The sequence below is a fragment of the Dendrobates tinctorius genome, unplaced genomic scaffold (genome assembly GCF_039654945.1).
Source record: "Dendrobates tinctorius isolate UK_male_01 unplaced genomic scaffold, ASM3965494v1 ptg000116l, whole genome shotgun sequence".
NCBI lineage: Eukaryota > Metazoa > Chordata > Amphibia > Anura > Dendrobatidae > Dendrobates > Dendrobates tinctorius.
Window position 1 is genome coordinate 1,646,466 of NW_027361784.1, and position 26,288 is coordinate 1,672,753.

The following is a 26,288-nucleotide window of genomic DNA, read 5'->3' on the forward strand; positions in this document are numbered from 1 at the left end:
CTTGACTTTCCTTGAAATTCAGGTTCTGGAAAATATGGATTCTAGGAAAATAAAATCAACCCACTACTTGAAATTCAGCTTGCAGCGTAAATAACTGAGATAGAGCTAATAATGTTAGAGAGGTTCCCTGAAGCGGACACCCCAGTGATCAGACTGATACTGGACCAACTCTGAACGGGGCATAGCCATAAGGGGTGCAGAGGCACATAGGGGTTGCAAAGAACTTTTTAGTCTTTTAATATGGAAAATTCTGCAGATATGCAACAAATGTCTGAGATCAGTGTATCTTTAAGGCCGGGGTCACACTTGCGATTGAGAAGCGAGAAGCTCTCACGACTCTCTCACATCAATACCTGGGACTGCCGCCGGCACTCAGAACTAGAGTGTGCGGCTGCATGTATTGGCGCGAGTTTCTAGCATCAGAATCGCAAGTGTGACCCCGGCCTAAGGGTTATTCTCAACATTAAAAACTATCCTATCCACAGGAGAAATGATAAATTGATGATTGGTGGGAGTCCGATTGCTGGGACTCTCACAGCTCCCAAGAACAGGTCTCAAAAGTGCCGAAACAGGACTGCCAGAAATAGCTCGAGTACAGTGCTCTACTTTTTCCAAAATTAAGTGGTGAACTTTATGGCTGACGATTCATTCCGATGGGGCATTTTAAAGGTCCAATATCAGGATCAGTAGGAATCCCAGTGGTCTGACCCCTACTGATCATAAAGTTATCATCTATCCTGTGGACAGTTGTTAACTTGTAAGATTAGAAATACAGTGGGGAAAAAAAGTATTTAGTCAGTCAGCAATAGTGCAAGTTCCACCACTTAAAAAGATGAGAGGCGTCTGTAATTTACATCATAGGTAGACCTCAACTATGGGAGACAAACTGAGAAAAAAAAATCCAGAAAATCACATTGTCTGTTTTTTTTTCATTTAATTTGCATATTATGGTGGAAAATAAGTATTTGGTCAGAAACAAGCAATCAAGATTTCTGGCTCTCACAGACCTGTAACTTCTTCTTTAAGAGTCTCCTCTTTCCTCCACTCATTACCTGTAGTAATGGCACCTGTTTAAACTTGTTATCAGTATAAAAAGACACCTGTGCACACCCTCAAACAGTCTGACTCCAAACTCCACTATGGTGAAGACCAAAGAGCTGTCAAAGGACACCAGAAACAAAATTGTAGCCCTGCACCAGGCTGGGAAGACTGAATCTGCAATAGCCAACCAGCTTGGAGTGAAGAAATCAACTGTGGGAGCAATAATTAGAAAATGGAAGACATACAAGACCACTGATAATCTCCCTCGATCTGGTGCTCCACGCAAAATCCCACCCCGTGGGGTCAGAATGATAACAAGAACGGTGAGCAAAAATCCCAGAACCACGCGTGGGGACCTAGTGAATGAACTGCAGAGAGCTGGGACCAATGTAACAAGGCCTACCATAAGTAACACACTACGCCACCATGGACTCAGATCCTGCAGTGCCAGACGTGTCCCACTGCTTAAGCCTGTACATGTCCGGGCCCGTCTGAAGTTTGCTAGAGAGCATTTGGATGATCCAGAGGAGTTTTGGGAGAATGTCCTATGGTCTGATGAAACCAAACTGGAACTGTTTGGTAGAAACACAACTTGTCGTGTTTGGAAGAAAAAGAATACTGAGTTGCATCCATCAAACACCATACCTACTGTAAAGCATGGTGGTGGAAACATCATGCTTTGGGGCTGTTTCTCTGCAAAGGGGCCAGGATGACTGATCCGGGTACATGAAAGAATGAATGGGGCCATGTATCGTGAGATTTTGTGTGCAAACCTCCTTCCATCAGCAAGGGCATTGAAGATGAAACGTGGCTGGGTCTTTCAACATGACAATGATCCAAAGCACACCGCCAGGGCAACGAAGGAGTGGCTTCGTAAGAAGCATTTCAAGGTCCTGGAGTGGCCTAGCCAGTCTCCAGATCTCAACCCTATAGAAAACCTTTGGAGGGAGTTGAAAGTCCGTGTTGCCAAGCGAAAAGCCAAAAACATCACTGCTCTAGAGGAGATCTGCATGGAGGAATGGGCCAACATACCAACAACAGTGTGTGGCAACCTTGTGAAGACTTACAGAAAACGTTTGACCTCTGTCATTGCCAACAAAGGATATATCACAAAGTATTGAGATGAAATTTTGTTTCTGACCAAATACTTATTTTCCACCATAATATGCAAATAAAATGAAAAAAAAAACAGACAATGTGATTTTCTGGATTTTTTTTTCTCAGTTTGTCTCCCATAGTTGAGGTCTACCTATGATGTAAATTACAGACGCCTCTCATCTTTTTAAGTGGTGGAACTTGCACTATTGCTGACTGACTAAATACTTTTTTTCCCCACTGTAACTCTTATAACCCTTTAACAGGGAACTGCATGTTCATAGAAGGGAGTTCATCTTTTGGGGCCTCATCTACAGTGGGAAAAATAAATATTTGATACACTGCCGATTTTGCAAGTTTTCCCACCTACAAAGAATGGAGAGGTCTGTAATTTATATTGTAGGTACACATCACCTGTGAGAGACAGAATCTAAAAATAAAAAAAAACAGAATATCGCATTGCATGATTATTAAATATTTAAATTGTATTTTATTGCATGAAATAAGTATTTGATCTTCTACCAACCAGCAAGAATTCTGGCTCTCATAGACCTGTTAGTTTTTCTTTAAATAGCCCTCCTACTCTGCACTCATTACCTGTATTAATTGCAGCTGTTTGAACCTTGTTAGGCTGGTTTCACATTAGCGCTTTTTAAGCGCACGCACGGCCGGGGGTAGCTCCGCCCCCGAGCCGGCTCTCTGCCCGGCGTGCCCGCCCCTTGCTTGTAGCGCCGCCTCCTAGCGCACAGCGGCGCCTGCGATCGGCGCACCCTATCTTTAGCATAGGGTGCGCAGATCGTGCGCAGGCCGTGCGCTAGTTGCGCTTTGACCTGCGCTGCGCACTTTTGACGGTGCGCCGAGCACGCCGAAATCCGAAGTTTGATTTTGGCGCGCACGGCGCACCGTCAAAAGTGCATTGCGCAGGTCAAAGCGCAACTAGCGCATGGCCTGCGCACGATCTGCGCACCCTATGCTAAAGATAGGGTGCGCCGATCGCAGGCGCCGCTGTGCGCTAGGAGGCGGCGCTACAAGCAAGGGGCGGGCACGCCGGGCAGAGAGCCGGCTCGGGGGCGGAGCTACCCCCGGCCGTGCGTGCGCTTAAAAAGCGCTAATGTGAAACCAGCCTTACCTGTATAAAATACAACTGTCCACATATGCAATCAATCACACTACAACCTCTCCACCATGGTCAAGATCAAAGAGCTGTCTAAGGACACCACGGACAAAATTGGAGATCCGCACAAGGCTGGGTTGGACTACAGGACAAAATGCAAGTGGCTTGGTCAGAAAGAAACAACTGTTGGTGCAAACATTTGAAAATGGAACACAAAATGACTGCCAATCTTCCTCGGTCTGGGGCTCCATGCAAGATCTCGCCTCATGATGTAAGAATGATTCTGAGGAACATCAGGAATCAGCCCAGAACTACACGGGAGGAACTGGTCAATGACGTGAAGAGAGCTGGGACCACAGTCTTAAACATTACCGTTATTAACACACTATGACGTCATGGATTAAAATCTTTCAGGGAATGCAAGGTTCCCCTGCTCATGCCAGCACATGTCCAGACCCATTTGAAGCTCACCAATGACCATCTGGATGATCCAGAGGAGGCATGGGAGAAGGTCATGTGGTCAGATGAGACCAAACTAGATCTTTTGATATTGACTCCACTCACCGTGTTTGGAGGAAGAAGGATGAGTTCAACCCCAAGAACACCGTTCCAACTATGAAGCATAGTGGGGGAAACATCATACTTTGGGGGTGCTGTTCTGCAAATGGGACAGGCCAATGGCGCCTTAATGAAGAAAAGATGGATAGTCATGTATTGCGCGATTTTGACCAACAACCTCCTTCCCTCAGTTAGAGCATTGAAGGTGGGTCGTGGCTGGGTCTTCCAGCATGACAATAACCAGAAACACTCAGTCAGGGCAACTAAGGAGTGGCTCCGTAAGAAGCATTTAACAGTCCTGGAGTTACCTAGCCAGTCTCCAGACCTGAACCCAATAGGAAATCTTTGAAGAGAGCTGAAACTCAATGTTGTCCAGCGACAGCCACGAACCCTGAAAGATCTGGAGAAGATCTGTATGGAGGAGTGGGCCAAAATCCCTGCTGCAGTGTGTGCAAACCTGGTCCAGAACTACAGGAAACGTCTGACCTCTGTAATTACAAACAAAGGTTTCTGTACCAAATACTAAGTTCTGTTTTTCTATTGCATCAAATACTTATTTCATGCAATAAAATGCTAATTAATTATATGTGATTTCCCGGATTTTTTTTTTTAAGATTCTGTCTCTGGCAGGTGAAGTGTACCTTCGATAAAAATGACAGACCTCTCCATTCTTTGTAGGTGGGAAAACTTGCAAAATCAGCAGTGGACGAAATACTTATTTTCCCCACTAAATCACCAAGAGTAGAGTAGATACCAAAAATTGACCAGCAGCAAATCGGTGCATTATATTGGCATCTAATTTGTCATTACCAAACATCCATGAGACCAATGCAGCCGGCAGGATTGGTCTCGTACCATAGTTGTAGAAATCACCAGAGGTCACTAAGTTGCTGCAGAAGTCACATAAACACTTACCTTCTGTAGAGATCACATGCTGTACATCATTTGTGTGACCACTGCAGCCAATCACTGGCCCTAGTAAAGATGCCTGCATGCACAGCACGTGACCACTGAGACCAGTTATTAAAATGCAGTGGTCAAGTGATTGATGTACTTCACATGATCACTACAGGAAGTAAGCAAAGAACAGCCGCCCTGACCACCCGAGCATCTGCGCTGAAGCAGCGGGGATTTAACTGTTTGTTTTTTTTCTATCACATTCCCCGCTGTTACTTTCCTTAAGAATGGGCAACCCCTTTAACTAAATACGGTAAATATGATTTCCGCAATCTATAACATGGAAAGTGCTGACACCTGGTGGTCTTTACTGGTAGTGCATACAAGCGTCAACTTCTAAAAATCACTGCAATTTTTCGGGTTCAAGAAACTAAAAATGAAAATGACACTTGCATGAAAACGTTAAAGGAGGCTATGATTGCTTTCAACAAAGCAGCACGGCTGAAAGCAGTGGAGGGCGTGCTGGTAGGTAGGGAAATCTCAACTGTATTGGCATGCATGGGGCACAGATAGCAGTAAACCCTATGCTAGAGCAGGCCTACCCTGCAAATCTTTATTACAGAAGGCCAGCGGCCTATAGGTTGGCAGGACGTCAGCATCCCAACACAAAGACTTCACTTCATCTCTCCATCTGCGGTTGGATAATGTGTGTGCTGGCGACTCATCAGGATTAGGTACGTTAGGAAAGTATATAATTTATTTTCTGGCCCAATATTACTTTTTGAGGGGGGCTGATGGGGCATTATTAAATATAGGAGGGGAGCTCAGGGGACACTATTATTTTCTAGGGTGCACATTCTACAAAAGTAATATTAACATTATTACCATGCATTATTTTTTTCTAGGAAGCAATTTTTTATCCATCTACAGGGCACAAAGGGGTCAGTATTACAATGTGGGGCACTAATGGGAGAACTGATACTGCGCAACACGGACGGTAAAAATAGGGCAGCATCAGGTACAGCATTGGCTTACTAGCAGGACGGGTAACTTGGGTAGGAGAGAGAAAAGATGGGAACTGAAACTGTAAGGCGTGAAACGCGTCTGTGTCGTGAATCCTGGAGCTAGAAGACGTCGTCATGATGGTCAGAGCCAGATGGAAAAGTGAACGACTCCAATGAAAAAGAACATCAACTGCGAGTCACTATATTCAGATTTGGTCAAAATTGTTAATATCTTCTCTTAAAGGAAGAAAACCCCACAATGGTCACTGAAATAACTTGAAACAGGAGAAATTTTCAACTTAATTTTTCTGAATATAAATTAATGAAATCAACACTGCTTTTGCATTACGGCTCTCCAGAAAAAAAAACTAATGAAAATGTCCTGGACAAAAATGATGGTACCTTAACTTAATATTTTATTGCACAACCTTTTGAGGTAATCACTACAAACAATTTCTGTAACTTTCAATGAGACTTCTGCCCCTGTCCACTGGTATTTTGGCCGTCTCCTCGTGAGCAAAGTGCTCCAGCTGTCTCAGGTATGAAGGCGCCTCCTCCTGACTGAAGGTTTCAGCTCCTTCCATAGATATTCAATAGGATTTAGATCAAGGCTCATAGAAGCCACTTCTCATTGGATGTTTTTAGGTGTGTGTTTTGGATCATTATCCTGTAGTAGGACCCATGACCTGCGGCTCAGATCAAGCTTTCTGACACTAGGCGGCACATTTGGCTACAGAATGACTTGATAGTCTTGAGATTTCATTGTATACTGCACAGATTCAATACAACCTGTGTCAGATGCAAGAAAGCATCCCCAAAACATAACCGAGCCTCCTCCATGCTTCACAGTAGGTACAATGTTAGTTTCTTCTTATGCTTCATTTTTGCGTCTGTGAATATGGATCCAATGTGACTTGTTCAAAAGCTTCAGTTTTGTCTCATCTATCTAAAAGACATTCTCCCATAAGTTTTGTGGCTTGTTAATATGCATTTTGGCAAATTCCAGTCTTGCTTTTTTATGATTTACTTTCAACAGTGGTTGCCTCCTCAGTCATCTTCCATGAAGTCCACCTTGGCTAAGCCAATGATGGATCGTGAAATCTAACATTCATTAGATGATATTCATTAATCCCACCCCCCCCATGTAATTCCTTACTTTGCTCCAGGTTTTTAGAAGTCTCAGCAGGCCAAAATGTCACATGTAATGACGATGCTGCAGGAGGTAAATCACAGCCGTAAATTATTAAAGGGAATCTGTCACCTTTTTTAGCCCCTATTAGCTGCCGGCATAGACATCGGGGGCTTATCTACAGCATTACAGAATGCTGTAGATAAGCCCCCGATGTCTATGCCGGCAGCCAATAGGGGCTAAAAAGGTGACAGATTCCCTTTAAAGCGTAAATGAGAATTCACCGAGCAATAATTCAGGAGAGAATGTCAGTTCAGGGCGGCATTTAGTTGGCAGGACATTGGCCTCTCCTGTGGCATTTACAGTTTTGATCTGATGGTACATTGTGAAAATGCTAAAGTCCTGAAAGCCTCAATTCTAACTTGTGAACTAAACCAGAAACCAAGTTTACATTTGTTGGGCAGATTTTGGTACGATCCATTGATCATAACTTCCTTGGGATTCTTCAAACCTGAAAATGTATCTTCTAAGCATAAAAATAAGATCAAAATGTAAAGAAATAAAACGCAAAGGAAAAGTAAACTAACTAATAATCACACCCATTAGCTTATATTACCACTAGAGCAAAAAGTCCTCAGCATATAAAACCACTGAGAACACCACTACGTCATCAATGGCTAACATTTAGCAGTCTGAGTGTTTTGACAACATCCCCCTATGTCCTCTAAGGAACGAAGGCGATAACAGCGCAATAAAGGACACCAAAAATAGGCACACAAAGTATATCAAAGTAAAACTCCACCTATGAAGGGATCCTACAAATTTATACATTATGTTATCAGAGGGTATTCCAACATATAACTAACGGGATTGTGTAACCAGAAAATGACCTATTGTTTAAATCGGGTTTCTGTGTTAAAATTTATTTCTCAATTTTCTTTTGTACCGTTTTTTTTACATTTGATATCAACAGCTAGATATTAAAAAATGTTTAGTAATTTTCAAACTGACCACTAGGTTTAATGCTAGATGTTTACGGCCCATTTTTTCACATGGATATTAGCATCAATAAACTAGCTCAGACCCTATTTGTTTGTACACAAGTGTTACCTGTCCATGCTCTAATCCGGTCAGAGGTCATTGTGCAGGAAGGGAGAGAAGGTGAGCTGTGTTCTCCTCAACAAAAAGATGGATCCTGTATTATCCTACTGTATACAGAGGGGTCGATGTAATCCTGTCTGTGATGAGACTGCCGAAAAAAAACTCATCTGTACAGAACAGGAAGTGTGAGTCTAGTATAAGGTATAGTGGCCGGTGTGAAAGTCAGATGATTTCTGGTCATTTTATATAGATAACGATAGAGAAGTTGGGAAGAAAAAAAAAACAGTATGAAAATAAAAAAGACATTTAACATAAAAAAAACCTGATTTAAATAAATAATAAAAAGTTATTTGGACTGGCTGGCGGCTCTCCCAGCACGAGTCAGGAGAGCCGCCAGCCAGTCCGTACACTGCGATGCGATTGTCGTCTGTGTTATACGGTCGTCTGACTACGCCATAACCCTAAAGCTCTATATGCCCCGTGTTGGCAGTGTACATTACCTACAGGTGACGCATGCTAGTCCGCTAGATGTATACCTCCGGGGTTACAGCCAGGAGATGCCCCTGAAGGAAACCTTGGATGCAAAGCAATAGGAGCATAAATAATCAGTGTAATTTGGATTTTTCAGATGTTTCCTAATAAAGGGATTGTCTTGTTTTTTAATGCTAAAACAGATCCGGACATCTGTTGCAATTCATACCTATTGTTGTTAATAGAATTAAACTGCAACTTCAGACAAACCCCAGGGGCCAGGTGGGGCGCTCTTTTTGGAACAAAAAACAAACCCTTATTCATTGTACAAAATCCCTTTAAGACTACGCGTTATGGCCAACTGTGCAGCTATTTTTGTTTTGCCTATATTTTTTTTGTAAAAAAAAAGAAGCTTGCTGTTTTGTGTCTGCAGCTCCTCTGCAGGTTTATGCATCTCCATGGTTACTGAATATAAATTCTCCTGGGTAGTCTGCTTCCAGTTCCATTCTTCTTCTGGACATATGACTGCAGGATAAGGGTTTTTGTTTGTAAGCTGTAACTAAGGTAACACATAGGTCTGCATAGGAGCTGTAGACACAAAACGGTAAAGGATTTTTTTTATACAACTATTTGCAATAAAATTGCATCAGTGGATATATCCTTTTGGCTGAGCCTTAGTGTTTTTCATACATTAGATGGTTCTTCAGAAAAGAAAAGTCTTTGGCATATCACATAGCAGCATTCAATAAATAAAACTAGTACAACACATACAAAGAAGAGGTCATAAGTCCTAAGACTGGCCATCTCCTGCTCGTATAGGGCATAACTCGGCGTCTTATGTATGCCAGTCATCTCTGCACACAATCAGAAATCTGCATCCAAAGTGAAGACGTTATCCGCCATCTGAGACATAACAGCGAAACGCTGATACTCAGACACTCGCTTCTCAAAGAAATTGGTTTTTCCCTCCAGAGAAATATTCTCCATAAAGTCAAATGGATTTTCCGCGTTATATACCTGGAACGAAAGGAAAAAGAAACAAAATAAATATAAGAATATATATTGAAGGGGCTAATGTTTTCAGGCCTCATTCAGACGTCTTATTGTTAGGCGTCGGATTTCTGCGTTTACTCCGCAGGGATCCAGACCCTCACATTCTGCAGTCTCCTCCTATTTTTCCACCGCAGAGGAGATTGCAGAGGAGATTGCCTTGCAGCAAATCTCTCCAGAGGCTAAGTCCTTCTGTCCTCCTACTGAGCATGCTCATGGGACGATCTCCCATTGGAGATCGGGAGTCATGTGCTCAGGTCCCGCTCCAGATCTCATTGGTCCATCTCAGAGATCTGGAAGCTTGCGGAAGGTCCCGGCTGCTATAAAAGGCGCGCATGGCTGTTCCGCCATGCGCTAGTATAGATTTACTTGCTGCTGTGTGTATGAGGACGGATGTATGATTCTGGTGAATGACTCATTATGAGACCCCTTCCTTCTGAGATTACATATGTGGTTAGGGACTGAGTTAGAATCAGCGCCAGCGCTCCTCTGCTGCAACATCCACAGCTGCTAGCATCTGACATTGCGCTTGCGTCATAGCATTGTCGTTTAGCGGCAGTGTCCACGCCGCACTCTGTAGCAGCTCTCCTTAGCGTCCACAGCTGCGACGCCGCACACACGGTAGGTCTAGACGGAAGTAGTGCCGCCGTCTTGGGCTACTCCTGTGACCTGATACCGTGTGTGCATTTATACAGAGCACTGTGACCTCAACAGGCTCTGTATTTGTTTTTGCATCTCTGTGACTTAACTGACACTGCTCTGCGCACCTGGGTGAAGTTTAACCCCGTGCGCATTACCGCCATATTGCTCCTGCCACCACTTAGCAGCAGTTATATGACCTACTGCACGGTGGACCCTGAGCGGCGAACACACTTTATTATTATTTTTATTTAGTGCGTTCCGCCGTTCCTAACACTTATGTTCTCGTATGAGTGCTACCTGTGGTTTCCTAAGATAGCACTCGTTCCAGTGATTGTCTATGGGGCCAGTCACATGTCCGCTATTTTTGAGGACCTCTCGGTTCTGTTTCGGATTTATGCTATTTGCTATCTTGTATGAACCAGACTAAATTGATTTAAGGATCGCCTATATTCATGAAGGCAATAAATATACAAACACTCCAAGAATCCTCTGGAGATTGTTGGAGACCACCAGCCTGTGTATTTCTTTTATTATCACTGGCCATTATCGAAATCCCAGGAACTTGTAAGGACTCTTGTACACGATCGATTATATCAGATGCGTGGCTTTGACAGATAGCACTGGTACTCATGAGATCCTACGGGGCTGTGCACATGTCCGATTTTTTCCTCCATTGTCGGATTAAAATCGGCAATGCAAGTCTATAGGTCCGTGAAAAAAAAAATCGGACCGCACTCGGATGAGTCAAAAATAAAACTGATGATACTCTGATCAGAATAATCGGAACATGGAGAGAAAACGGTCATATGCACCAACCCTACGGGCTCTCTCACACTGGCGAATAACACAACTGAGTGCTATCTGATGTTGTAACGGATAGCACTCAAATCAAAGTTATACTATGGGGCATGAGTAAACAATCTTAGCATGCTGCCACTGACTCCAAGGATCGGATCACTTTCAGTCACACAAGTGTCATTTGTGGTAGTAAAAAAAATATAATAGAAAATGAACATATTTAAAATAGCCACATATTTCCTATTTTTCCTTACATTTTCCTCCCCATATCACAACAAAGTATATGTATATAAATATACACTTGCCTAAGAATAAAAGAAACACTAAAATACTGTATATACTCGAGTATAAGCCGACCCGAGTATAAGCCGACCCCCCTAATTTTGCCACAAAAAACTGGGAAAACTTATTGAGTATAAGCCTAGGGTGGAAAATGCAGCAGCTACTGGTAAATTTCAAAAAGAAAAATAGATACCAATAAAAGTAAAATTAATTGAGACATCAGTAGGATAAATGTTTTTGAATAGCCATATTGAATCAGGAGCCCCATATAATGATCCATACAGTTCATGATGGGCCCCATAAGATACTCCATACAAAATACACCCAATATAATGCTGCACAAAGGTTAATAATGGTCCCATAAGATGCTCCCTAAAATAATATGCCCCATATGCTGCTCCATAAAGGTTATGGCCCCATAAAATGCTCCATAAATTATGCCCCCATAAGATGCTCCATAGATTATGCCCCCATATGCTGCACCCATAAGATGATGAATAGATTATGCCCCCATATGCTGCTCCCATATGCTGCTCCATGGATTATGCCTCCATATGCTGCTCCATGTTTATGTCCCCATTTGCTGCCCCCATAAGATGCTCCATACATTATACCCCCATATGCTGCTCCATAGATTATGCCCCCATATGTTGCTCCATATATTATGCCCCCATATGCTGCCCCCATAAGATGCTCCACAGATTATGCCCCCATAACGCTGCCCCCATATATTATGCCCCCATAAGATGCTCCATATATCATGCCCCCATATGCTGCCCCCATAAGATGCTCCATACATTATGCCCCCATATGCTGCTCCATATATTATGCTCCCATATGCTGCCCCCATAAGATGCTCTATATACCATGCCACCATAACGCTGCCCCCATATATTATGCCCCATAAGATGCTCCATATATCATGCCCCCATATGCTGCCGCTGCAAATAATAAAAAAAAAAAATGACATACTCACCTTTCCGTCGCTGGGTGTCAGGTGCCGGTGTCGCTGCTGGCTCAGGACCCGGCACCTGAGACATTCACCTGTCCTGCATCCATCGCTGCTGCTCACCGCTATCTGCCACGTCATCTGTCAGTGACGTTCATGCAGCAGAGGGCACAGCGCACACTAACCATGTCACCGCACCCTCTGCTGTCTGAATGTCACTGACAGAGGACACATCAGAGAGCAGCAAGCAGCGATAGAGCGAGGACAGGTGAATATGGCCTATACTTAACCCGTCCTGGCATGGTCTCTGCAGCTCCATTCTCCCACTGTCTCCCTTCCTTCCTTCAGCGGTCACGTGGTACCGCTCATTAAACTCATGAATATGCTCATATTCATGAGTTTAATGAGCGGTACCATGTGACCGCTGAAGGAAGGAAGGGAGACCGTGGGACAAGCAGGGGGGCTGCAGAGACCGCGCCAGGAGGGGTAAGTATGACCTGACACCCCCGCTCCCCCTCCCCCTCCAACCCCCTGGCGTTTATGACTCGAATATAAGCCAAGAGGGGGACTTTCAGACCAAAAAAATGGGCTGAAAATCTCGGCTTATATTCGAGTATATACGGTACCCCATCCTAGATATCACATAATGAAATATTCCTGTTGCAAATCTTTATTCATTACATAGTAGAATGTGTTGAGAACAATAAAACATAAAAATGATCAATGTAAATCAAAATTAATATCCCATTAAGGTCTGGATTTGGAATGATACTCAAAATCAAAGTGGAAATCAAATTACAGGCTGATCCAACTTCAGTAGAAATGCCTCAAGACAAGGAAATGATGCTCAGTACTGTGTGTGGCCTCCACGTGCTTGTATTACCTCCCTGCTCCTGATGAGGCGGCAGATGTTCTCCTGAGGGATTTCCTCCCAGACCTGCATTAAACCATCAGTCAACGCCTGGACACTCTGTGATGCAGACCGAACCAGTGATGATCCTCTGTTGGTGGATGCTCGATTAGATTCAGGTCTGGGGAATGGATAGGCCAGTCCATAGCATCAATGCCTTCATCGTACAAGAACTGCTGATACACTTCAGCCATAGGAGTCCTAACATTGTCATGCATCCGAAGGAACCCAGGGCCCACTGCTCCTGCATTTGGTCTTACAATGGGTCTGAGAATCTCATCCCGCTACCTAATTGCAGTCAGGGTTCCTCTGGCCAGCACATGGGGGGCTGTGCAGCACTCCAAACAAATGCCTTCCTACACTGACCCACTACCAAAGCAGTCATGCTGAAGGATGTTGCAGACAGCAGAACGTTCTCCACGGCCTCTCCAGACTCTGTCATGTCCTTCACATGTGCTAAGTGAACCTGCTCTTATCCGTGAAGAGCACAGAGCACCAATGTCGAATCTGCCAATCTTGGTGTTCTCTGGAAAATGCCAATCACCCTGCATGTTGTTGGGCTGTCAGCACAACAACCACTTGTGGACTTCGGGCCCTCAAACCACCCTCATGAAGTTTGTTTCTGGCAGTTGAGCAGACACATAGATGTTAGTGGCACGCTGGAGGTCATTCTTCAGGGCTCTAGCACTGCTCCTCCTGTTTGTACTTGCACAAAGGAGGAAGTAGCAGTCCTGCTGCTGGGTAGTTGCCCTCCTACGGCCCCCTCCACATTTCCTGGTATCTGCTCTATGCTCTGGACACTGTGCTGACAGACACAGCTACCCTTCTTGTCACAACTTGCATTGATGTGCCATCCTGGATGAGCTGCACTACCTGAGCAACTTCTGTGTGTTGTAGACACTGCCTCATGCTACTGTACCTCTAGGGGTCAGAGCAATGACAAAATGCAAAAGTGACCAAAATAACATCCAAAAAGGATGAGAATGAGAACAGAGAAATTGTCTGTGGTCACCCAGTGCAGAATCACTCCTTTATAGGGGTGGTCTTACTAATTGCCTATCATTTCTACCTGTTGTCTGTTCCATTTGCACAACAGCAGGATAAATTGATTCACAATCAGTGTTGCTTCATAACAGAACAGATACATTTCACAGAAGTGTGATTGACTTGGAGTATATACGCAAACAGTGCTTTCAAAAAAGTATCCATACCCAGTGAACTTTTTCACATTTTTTTCACATTATACCCACAAATTTAAATGTTTCTTATTTGGATTTTATGTGATCTACGAGCACGTACCGTATTTGTGAATAGTAAATGATACAGAGTTTTCTAACTATTTAAAAAGTATAAATCTGAAAATTGAGATGTGCATTTGTATTCAACCCCCAAGTCAATACTTCATAAAACCACCTTTTGATGCAATTACTACTGCAAGTCTTTAAGGGTCTGTCTCTACCAGCTTTGCACATATAGAGGTGACATTTTTGCACAGCCTTATTTGCACACTTGCACTCGCTCAGTGAGATTGGATCGGTGCAATTGGTGGCTGACTAAATACTTTTTTTCCCACACTGTATGTTAAGGGTCGTTGTCCTGCTGGAAGGTGAACCTACATCCCAGTCTCAAGTCTTTTGCAGCATCGACTAGCTTCCCTGTTTCTGCTGAAGAAAAGCACCATAACAGCATGATGCTGCCACCGCCATGTTTGATGGTCGGGATGGTGTTTTCAGGGTGATGTGCAGTATTAGTTTTACATCACACATAGCATTTTGCCCTTAGCCCAAAAAGTTCTACTTTGGTCTCATCTGATCAGAGTGCCTTCTTCCACATATTAGCTGTGTACCCTACATGGCTTTTTGCAAACGGTGCTTCTTATAGCTTGTTTTAAAAAATGGTTTTCTCTTTGCCACTCTTCCATAAAGGCAAGATTTGTACAGCATACAACTAATAGGTGTCCTGTGGACAGATTCTTCCACCTGAGCTGTGGATCTCTGCAGCTCATCCAGAGTGGCCATGAAGATGCATCTCTAATTAGTTCTCTCCTTGCATGTTATGTCAGTTTAGGTGGACAGCCATGTCTCAGTAGGTTTGTGATTGTGCCATACTCCTTCCATTTTTGGATGGTAGATTGAACAGTGCTCCGTGAGATGTTCAGATCTTAGGCTATTTTTTTAAATAATATAACCCTACTTTACTCTTCTCCAGAACTTTTTCCCTGACCTGTCTGGTGTGTTTCATGGTTTTCATGATGCTGTTTGAGCCCTAATGTTCTCAAGCAAACCTTTGATGCCTTCACAGAACAGCCTTATCTATACAGAGAACAATTACACAAAGGTTAACTCAATTTAGTAATTATGTGACTTCTGGAGGCAATTGGTCCCTCAGTATTTTATTTAGGAGTATCATAACATGTATGGTGGCAGCACGGTGGCTCAGTGGTTAGCACAGTTACTTTGCAACACTGGGGTCCTGGGTTCAAATCCTTAAAAAGACAACATCTGCAAGGAGTTTGTATGTTCTCCCTGTGTCTGCGTGGGTTTCCTCCCACACTCCAAATACATTCTGATAGGGAATCTAGCTTGTGAGGCCCAATGGGGACAGCGATGATGATGTCTGTAAAGCGCTGTAGAATTAATAGCACTATATAAGTGAGTAAAAAAAAATAAAAAAGGTATCATTTCTTCTACACTACACAAATAATTGCTACTTTGTGTTGCACATAAAATCTCAATATTTTTTTATTTTAAGATTGAGGATGGAACTTGAAAAAATGTGGAAAGTTAACGTGGTATGAATACTTTTTCAAGGCGCTGTATTTAGAGGAAAACTAGAAGACAAGTATTATGCCTTTTCCACCTCCATGGTGGCGAATGGCGTTGTCAACTACTTTAAAAAGCTTTTTCTATAGGCCCAGGGTAGTTGAAAATTTAAAGAGGAAAAAGAAAAACATTCTCAGTTACCGAACCAGTGATGTTTCTCTGTTCTGCCGCCGGCATACCACGCCGGTCATCTGGCTTCCTCTTCCATCGGGTGCATCAAATGATGGCTGCAGCCAATCAACGTAAACTGATCGGATGCATCCTGTCACGATCCAGTTTTGGATCTGTGGCAGATTTGGCCTTTCATATTAAAACTTTTTTTCCTTTCAGGCCATCGGGGGGTTAATGTCAGTTTTTCCCCCAGTGGCCGCTGGTGTAATTACATTGCTGCCGAGTTTGCTGATGCAGGTGGTGACCACTCCCACCTTCCTTTATAAGGTCACCTGATGCATCAGCTGACTGTTGGTGATACAGGTCCGTTTGGATACCAACCGTGCTGAAGACAGGCAGTTGCTGGTGCAGTGGTACTTCAGCAGAATGCTGTGATCTGGTGCCTTACTCTGCTGTGCAGTGCATTGCACCAGATAAAGCTAAGTGTTGTTTTCTGTTTCCTTTTCCCTTTGGTGTTTGTCTTACCTTACCTTGTGTTGTATTAGTGCAGCAGTGGGCCCAGTGTCCTCACTTGCCAATTCCCTACTTAGGGATAGGTGCAGGGCAAACAAGGGCTAAGGTATCCTGCTCGGCGACGGGTTGAAAAAAAACTGTATAGGGACGTCAGGGAACATCCTTAGGAGAGTGCAGGAGGTGTCCATTTTCCCCATTCCCTATCGCAGGGACCACCGTTGCTAAAGTTCCCCTGTTGTCCCCTGGTGTGTTTTTTGTTTTCCCATTTAGTGACCGACCAATTGGTGGGTCGTGTCACACTGGGTCAGTCACTTCGTGACACATGCTTCATATTTCTCCGAGTGGAAGAAAAAGCTTCTTCAGAAGAGTGTGTGTCTGAGCATCAGTGTTTCACTGTTAGGTCTCAGACGCCATATAATATTGGATGCAGATTTCGGTAAAAGTTTTAAACCTAGTGGACAACCCCTTTGATTTGTAGCTTTTCTAGAATTCTTATTGTTTCGTATTACGATGTTTATGGGGATTTCACATCTGAATCCAGACAGAATCTGCCAACACTCTGCCGGCAGTGTCTGTGAATTGAATATTTTAGATATACCATTCACACGCTTGGTTCAATTTTGGGGCAGAATAAATGACTTTGCCGCTAATTCTTTGCGTCTGTATAAACACAAAACCAAAGTTTCAGGAGTCAGGAAAAACTACATAATCAGACAAAGTGGAAATATACATTTACCTTCGAAAACCCAAGTTCCCCCAGCAATCGATCGGCCACAAATTCTATATATGTCTTCATTAACCTGCAGTTTATGCCAATGAGATCCACGGGTAACGCTTCTGTTAGGAACTCCTATTGGAAAAAAAAAGGTAATGGCATGTTAATGAGCTAGACTATGAGATTTATTAACCTTCATCCCGCGGCGAAGGTAATTCTTCAATTCCAAATTGCTAGCCAACTCTGCAGATCATTGTCGAAATCTCTATCTGAGCATGCGCCGCCCCCCCCGGTGCGATGCAGTGGCCTCCGGGAAAATGGCTGCCAGGGATGGCGCATGCTCAAATTGAGATCTCCGGGCTTTTACAAAATGCCGGCGGATCCCCCTGCACCACAGAGCACCGCAGCCATTTTCACCCGCAGCGGCGCACATCAGAACACCCCCTTATCCCAGCCTGCAGCCTGCGGAGTACACAAATCTCCAAAGGTGACTAAACCTTTGCATCTGCCCATTTTCCTTTTTTGTCATTTTTAAAATATAAAAGATGATAACATATTTTTTTTGACTAAATACAAAGGAAATGTGTCATCTTTAACATTAGGCCTTTTAGAGATCATTTTATCTTCAACTTGCTTAAAGATGGTCACAATAACAGTAATTTTGACCAGGGGTGCTCAAACTTTTCCATGCCACTGTAGTTCTCCATACAGTATAATGGCTCCACACAGTCCTCCAAACAGAATAATGGCCCCACATAGTCCTCCATACAGCATAATGGCCCCACACAGTGCTGCATACGGTAGAATGGCGCCACATAAAATAAATGCATAAATTAATCTACTCCGGTCAGGATGCCGATACAGTTGAATATTCAATGCCGGGGGTGGGAGAGGCCATGCCAGCATTGCGGGCCAAATATAATCACCCTGTGGGCCAAATTTGGCCCAAAGGCCGGAGTGTGAGATGTGTGATCTAGAGCATCTGTATTGTTAACAATGCTTTTTACTCTTAGCTATGGGCCTCCTATCTTCTCTGTACAGAACTTCATTACTATAATATTCATTATTAACTAGAAGATCAATTACCTGTTCTATCCTCACAGCGCTGACTATGATCTCAGTCACTTGCTGCTCTGTGGGTTTATTCACCAGGTAGTGAAACATTAAACATGCAAAATCACAATGTAGACCCTGCAGGCAAAAATATCAGATATTACAGGTAAAGCAATAACTCAAATACAAGAAAAATCCCAAAAATTAATATACTGCACAGCAATGTAAAAGCGACATTGCTGTGCACATGTTCCGTCTTTTCTTACTTCTTTTAATCGATTCGAGTTTTGGAAAGTGTGAGATGGTTAAAAGAAGTCACATGTTAACTCTCTAGGCGGATTCAGTTAGGAAGTTATAGCTTAACTCGACGCAGCAAAGTGGCTCGGTGGGTAGCACAGTTGATTTGCAGCGCTGGGGTCCTGGGCTAAAATCCCACCAAGAACAACATCTGCAGTGGGTTTGGTAGTCTCCCCGTGTTTGTGTGGGTTTCATCCTGGTTCTCCGGTTTCCTACCACACTCCAAAACTGATTTACAGTGGGGAAAATAAGTATTTGATAGACTGCCAATTTTGCAAGGTCTGTAATTTTTATCATAGATACACTTCAACTGTGAGAGATAAAATCCAAAGATAAAAAACAGAAAATCACATTGTATAATTTTTAAATAATTAAACTGGATTTTATTGCATGAATTTAGTATTTGATCACCTACTAACCAGCAAGAATTCTGGCTCTCACAGACCTGTTAGCTTTTCTTTAAAGGGAATCTGTCACCTCATTTTGGTCCGGTATTTAAATGATTTGGGTCCAGTCCGATGGGCGGTGTTTCGGGTCCTTTCCTCCACCCCTCCTTGGCCACTGTCCACAGTATTTCAGGGAATTTCCGTACTTGTCCTCTACATTACACGCGTGCGCATTGCAATCTAGGCTCGCGCATGCGCGGTATGCTTTGCCCAACTGCGGGCAAAGCTGAAAAGTATTAGTGCGCATGCGCCGGTGAACTGTGTCCCGGAGGTATTTAGCTGTGCTGTGTTCCGGGACATAGTTCACCAATGCATGCGTACTAATGCTTTTCTGCTTTTCCCGCAGTTGGGCAAAGCATACTGCACGTGCGCGAGTCCAGATTGCAATGCGCACGTGTGTAATAAGGAGGCCAAGTATGGAAATTCCCTAAAATATTACAGACAGCAGCCAAGGAGGGGTGGAGGAAAGGGCCCAAAACACCGCCCATCGGACTGGACCCATGTCATTTAAATACCGCGCCAAAATGAGGTGACAGATCCTCTTTAAGAAGCCTCGTACTTTGCACTCATTACATGTATTAATTGCACCTGTTACCTGTATAAAAGAAATCTGTCCACACACAATCAATCACAGTCCAACCTCAATACCATGGCCAAGACCATGGAGCTGTCTAAGGACACCAGGGACAAAAAAGTGGACCAGCACCAGGCTGGGATGGGCTACAGGACAATAGGCAAGTAGCTGGGTGAGAAGGCAACAACTGTTGGCACAATTATTAGAAAATGGAAGAAACACAAGATGACTGTCAATCTTCCTTGGTCTGGGGCACCATGAAAAATTTTGCCTTGTGAGGTAAGAATGATTGTGAGAAAGGTAAGGAATCAGCCCAGAACTACACGGTAGGACCTGGTCAATGACCTCAAGAGAGCTGGAACCACATTCTCAAACATTACCGTTAGTAACACTACGCCGTAATGGATTAAAATCCTGCAGGGCACACGAGGTCCCCCTGCTCACGCCAGCACATGTCTAGGCCCATTTGAAGTTCACCAATGACCATCTGGATGATCCAGACCAGGCATGGGAGAAGGTCATGTGGTTGTCAAATGAGACCAAAATAGAACTTTTTGTTTATCAACTCTAATTGCCATGTTTGGAGGAAGAAGGATGAATACAACCTCAAGTACACCGTCCCAACCATGAAGCATGGTGGGGGAAACATCACAATTTAGGGGTGTTTTTCATGCAAAGGGGAATGGACAACTGCACCGTATTGAAGGGAGGATTGATGGCGTCATGCATCACAAAATTTTGGCCAACAACCTCTTCCCTCAGTAACAGCATTGAAGATGGGTCGTGGCTGAGTCTTCCAGCAAGACAATGACCAGAAACACACAGCTAGGACATCTAAGGAATGGCTCCGCAAGAAGCATTTCAAGGTCCTGGAGTGGCCTAGCCAGTCTCCAGACCTGAACCCAATAGAAAATCTTTGGAGGGAGCTGAAACTCAATGTTGCCCAGAGACAGCCCCGAAACCTGAAAGATCTGGAGAAGATCTGTATGGAAAAGTGGGCCAAAATCCCTGCTGCAGTGTGTGCAAACCTGGTCCAGAACTACAGGAAACATCTGACCTCTGTAACTGCAAACAAAGGTTTCTGTGCCAAATATTAAGTTCTGTTTTTCTATTGTATCAAATTCTTATTTCATGCAATAAAATGCTAATTAATTCTGTAGAAACCATACAATGTGATTTTCTGGATTTTGCAGATTCTGTCTCTCACAGTTCCAGTGTACCTATGATAAAAATTACAGCCCTCTCCATTCTTTATAGGTGGGAAAACGTGCAAAATTAGCAGTGTATCAAATACTTATTTCCCCACAGTAGATTGTGAGCCCCAATGGGAACAATGATGATGAGTTCTGTAAAGTGCTGTGGAATTTATTGCGCTATATAAGTGAGATAACTAAATAAATAAAACACCGGCCGGCCGTAAGAATGCCAGCACAGTGACTTCAGGAAATGACTGATGGTTTTTTCCTTTAGTGACTTTGTTTAGGAAAACCTTGGAAGTTCCGCTTTAGGAAACTCGCATCCCTTGAAGAGTTTTGGAGGCGTTTTTCTTTTCCTTGAAGCAATTTTTAAAGTTTTTATATAGTTTTGGAAAGTTTCACAACTTGAAGCAGAAGAAAAACATCCAAACAAATGAAAAGCAAAGTTTATTTTCCAATTGAATTGAACAGAAAGAGTCTTTCAAACGTTTTTTGAACAATGTTTGAGAGGTTTTTTTTAGAGCAGAACCGGTTCCAAACGACTCCTCAAAAAACCTCATGCAGCCAAATTAGTTGTCACTTTTCAATTAGCTGTTCAAAAAGTGATGGCGATCTTTGTCACTCTCATCCATCATTTACAAAACATATACTCGCTAGAAGAGTTTCAATTTAAAAAAAAAAGCTGTAACACATTCTTAATGTGTAACAAGGAAAAAGTCTTATTTAGGCTAGGGTCACACCAGCGTATATTCTCTCATTCGAGAGAATCGGGCAGATTATGCTATCACACTCCGATCACAGTTTTGCCAAAGTGTGATCCGATTTTCTCGGACGAGAAGACGGGAAAAAAAAATCTCTCCATCTTCTCCGTTCGGTCAGTCTTTGAAAATAGGACTGCACTCAAATGTCATCCGAGTGCGATCCAATGTTTTTCACAGTCTCATTGACTTGCTTGGCAATGCGTGATCTCATGCTCAGATCCAACTTTGACCCTAACTTTCTAAGGTTTTCTAGTCCCCCCCCCCCCCCCCCGGACCTGAACCAAAGCTACATCACCATAGAAGCCTATGGGAATCTGAGTGACTTCAGTACAATCACATATATTGGTTTTAGTAAAGAAATAATAAATTATCAGCAATATTATAATGTTTTATTTATGTGACCTGTCTAAGTCCACAACGAATGGAACCTATAATATTCTGGCAATTTACTGCAAGGGGCACATTACCCTTCATATTACATGATGTTTCCATTAGTGGAGCTTAGGATTTTATATGAAGGTGTCACCTCATCCCGGCTGATCAGCTCATTGGAGAAGGTGAGTCCGGGCATCAAACCTCTCTTTTTCAACCAGAAAATAGCAGCAAAAGATCCAGAGAAGAAGACCCCTTCTACAGCAGCGAATGCGACAATCCTCTCCCCTACGAAGAACACAATATGAGACAACAGTGGCCACAGGCATAGTATGGGTGCGAGATAAAGCAAAGCACAAGGGACTTATCAGAGTCCTCTGTCGGATCATTCTGCATGCTATTTAAATAAAAAGTGGGGGAGATAAAAGGCTGCCAGATACATACATCAACGCTTAGCTGGGGTGCCACCATAGGATTAGGCTAGGTTCACATGTTGCATATTTGGTGCAGATTCTTTTACTCATCTAAAATTTGAAGCGGTTTAAAGAAACAGCAAAGTGGATGAGCTTTAACTCACAGGGTTATTCCCAAGATCACATTGATGGCACAGTGTGTTCTAAACCTAAAATCAGTAATCATTGCAAATACGGTATATCATTTTTGAAAGAAATTAACTTTTCAGTCTTCTAACCTTCCCAAACATCCCACCCCTGATCTGCGTTTACATACTGTTGTAACTGGACATGTTCTTCATCAATTCTTTACACACTGTTGTAACTGGACATGTTCTTAATCAGTTCTTTACACACTGCTGTAACAGATGTGTTCTTTATCAGTTCATTACACACTGCTGTAACAGATGTGTTCTTCATCAGTTCTTTACTCACTGTTGTAACTGGACCTGTTTTTCATCAGTTCTTCACCCGATGTTGTAACTGGACATGTTTTTCATCAGTTCTTCATTCACTGGTGTAACTGGGCGTGTTCTTAATCAGTTCTTCATTCACTGTTGTAACTGGATGTGTTCTTCATCAGTTCTTCACTCACTGTTGTATCTGGACGTGTTTTTCATCAGTTCTTCCCTCACTGTTGTAACTGGACATGTTCTTCATCAGTTCTTCCCTCACTGTTGTAACTGGATGTGTTTTTCATCAGTTCTTCACTCACTGTTGTAACTGGACGTGTTCTTCATCAGTTCTACCCTCTCTGTTGTAACTGGACATGTTCTTCATCAGTTCTACCCTCTCTGTTGTAACTGGACGTGTTCTTCATCAGTTCTACCCTCTCTGTTGTAACTGGACATGTTCTTCATCAGTTCTTCCATCACTGTTGTAACTGGACGTGTTCTTCATCAGTTCTTCCCTCACTGTTGCAACTGGACATGTTCTTCATCAGTTCTTCCCTCACTGTTGTAACTGGACATGTTCTTCATCCGTTCTTCACTCACTGTTGTAACTGGACGTGTTCTTCATCCGTTCTTCACTCACTGTTGTAACTGGACATGTTCTTCATCAGTTCTTCACTCACTGTTGTAATTGGATGTGTTTTTTATCAGTTCTTCACTCACTGTTGTAACTGGACGTGTTCTTCATCAGTTCTTCCCTCACTGTTGTAACTGGACATGTTCTTCATCAGTTCTTCACTCACTGTTGTAACTGGACGTGTTTTTTATCAGTTCTTCAATCACTGTTGTAACTGGACGTGTTCTTTATCAGTTCTTCACTCACTGTTGTAACTGGACATGTTCTTCATCAGTTCTTCCCTCACTGTTGTACCTGGAAGTGTTCTTCACCAATTCTTCACTCAGAATTGAGCATGAGTGCTGCATTCTGCATTGCCTCCTATGCAGTCACTGTTTTTCTCTGTTGTCACCACAAGGGGGAACATGAGCAGAGAGGACACTGTTGGCCCGATTTATTATTACATTTGGAACATTTTTTGGTGTTTTTTGTTTGTGCCTTATTTTCCTTTTTTTACGTCTATTTTATATGTGCTCAATAGTTCGGGGAGTTTTTCTTTTTATGTTCATCATTGTAAGTGAGGTTTGTGGTTTCCAGATGATTTTGGCTGCTTCATCAGTTGTGATTTTTATAAAATATATTCCCAGTCCCCTCCTGGACTGATTTTATGCACAAAATTTTTGAACAAATTTTACAACATTTTAACGGAAAAAGCAACTTTTTTGGCTGAAAAGTTCCAAAAACCTCAAAAGATAAAAAATAAAACGCATTACTGATTTTGTACAAACTTTATGACCTGTATTCGCCATTTTGAAGAATTTGTCGTAAAAAACCCTCAACAAATACAAGAGAAAAAAAGAAAAGCAACTTTACAAAAATAACCCACAAAGGATGAATCGGGTCTGCTGTCACTCCGCTTTTTGTCAATTTCTGTTGCAGAAACCCACCTTTTTAGCGAAGATTTTACCCATTCATTTCATGGAGACCCTAATACTGTAGGGGTAAAACTGCAGATTGTACAAAAAAAACAAAAAACGCTCATAAAAGTGAATGAATAAGTGCAGAAAATAAGTGCGTATGTTAGGCACAGACAAACTGCGGATTTCAGGATAGAAAAATTCACACACAACGTGTGAGCTTAGCCAGAAGGGTGAAATCTGCAATAAAAACTGCATCAAAATCCACAAGTAATATGCGCAGATTCTGCTGCAGAAAAGCTGTATATACACTGTGTGAAATATCAGTAGCAAATACGCAGTGATTGAGCCCGTGAGACTTCTACATCGCTGATACTGCTGTGAAATTTCTACACGCAAACCCACAAGGAAAATCCACTCCAAACTTGCAACATGTCAGCCCACCCATAACGTCATCTCTGTAGCACAGAAAGTATAAGGTGCATCACAATAAAAGGTAAATAATCCTGTAGCTCAAGCATAGTCTAGGACTCCACGTACCAAAGGAAGCTTTCCTGTTTGATATCCAATGCAGGGCCCACTCGGCTTTTTTTCTGATGCACGGCATTGTTTCAATTGCATTAAATAAAAAATTACTAAAAAAGAAAATGAAAACATAAAACACGCCAAAAAATGCATATATAATATCCACTACAATAATAATTTTTCTTTAAAGAAAAGTTGATGTGGAGACAGACACTTTCCATCTTCCCTAATCATGATGAACTGGTAACGACAACTCACCCCTCTACTGTGTGCGACCTTACAGGTAAAGCCATGAACTTGTGACTGATCCCTTGTACGACAAGTCTAAACGGACACGGATTACCCTACCAACTTCCTTCATTAGGTTGAAAATTGTTTGCTAATCTTTTATCTTCTATTGCTTTATAGATCATTTTTGGGAGTCCAATTAATGGCGCTGTTATGAGGTCACATGAAGGTGACAGGAATTGATTCCAAAAGGGAACTGTTACGAGCGAGTGCTCCTAGGGGGGATCTGGTGTTAGAAAATCACTACGAATTGTGAATCGCAGATCTTCCAATTAGCCTGTGTGTTTGTGCTTCATATTAAATGAATTCCACTTACTTTGGTGCTGAAGAGGCTAACGACACTTTCTATGCTGGTAAGAAACTTGCAGCTCCATCTCACAGCTGTCCCTTACCTGGTCATTTCCTCTCCCTGTAAAATCAGGTCAGACATTCTCTTCGCATCCTAGCTCCTTGGAGACGCTGTGCTGAATTGGAGATCATTGTTGAGTACTCTTTTTGGGTGTATGCTTTCCTCATTGTCCTCTTCCCTATATACATCTCTAAGTTTGGTGAGTGTTTGTATTTCTGTTGCTTTCTGTTATCCCTGTCTGTCTTATATGTTGATACACTAGCATTTCCGTCCTGGGCCTTCAGGTGGAGAGGGACAGGACAGCTAAGGGAATAACAGGAGAACAGTAAGGCTGGTGGCCCAAACCTCCTCACCTTTAGAGGTACTTTTGGGAGCAGGGATAGATATGGCCCCAGTCCTAGGGATGGTTCAGGGCCTCTTTCCCTATTCACAAACAGTCACAGAGTGACAAGAACAAGTAGAATTTTCTCCTTTGACTTTGGATGTGAACAGAGCAGAAAATAACATATTGCTGAAACCTGGTACGAGATAAGTATAGGATCAAGGAAAGTATTTGCAAATTTTTTACAATAGAGATTTTAAAGAGAATCTGCAAGCGCAAAATGACTGTTCAAACCCAACACAGGTGGCAAACCAGTTCAGCGCACCAACCCTCCAACTTGTTTAGCATCCTGCTTCTTTCTTGATTCTTAGTAGGAGCCAGATAAGGGAAGATAAATGGAAAACAAGTAGATGTGAAGATGCAGCGAACTGCTGGGCCACACCAAGGGTGAACCTGTGCTTGGTTTGAACAGTCATTTTGTGCTGATAGACCCCCTTTATATGCTATCCATTGTAGTCCTGACGTA

The 26,288-nt window shown here is 42.8% G+C and overlaps 1 protein-coding gene across 1 annotated transcript in view; it reads right to left on the minus strand.

The window, feature by feature from the left end:
• Positions 1–6,102: 6,102 nt before the first annotated feature.
• RRM2B (ribonucleotide reductase regulatory TP53 inducible subunit M2B) overlaps positions 6,103–26,288 on the minus strand; it is a 39,897-nt gene continuing 19,711 nt past the window's right edge. Inside the window, exons 5-9 of the mRNA XM_073590079.1 lie at positions 24,819–24,913; positions 22,056–22,189; positions 18,289–18,393; positions 17,224–17,337; positions 6,103–9,427 (exon numbers count right to left, since the gene is read on the minus strand). Coding sequence (XP_073446180.1) covers positions 9,275–9,427; positions 17,224–17,337; positions 18,289–18,393; positions 22,056–22,189; positions 24,819–24,913 — 601 coding nt within the window. The 3' untranslated portion in view covers positions 6,103–9,274. The remainder of the gene's footprint in view (positions 9,428–17,223; positions 17,338–18,288; positions 18,394–22,055; positions 22,190–24,818; positions 24,914–26,288) is intronic.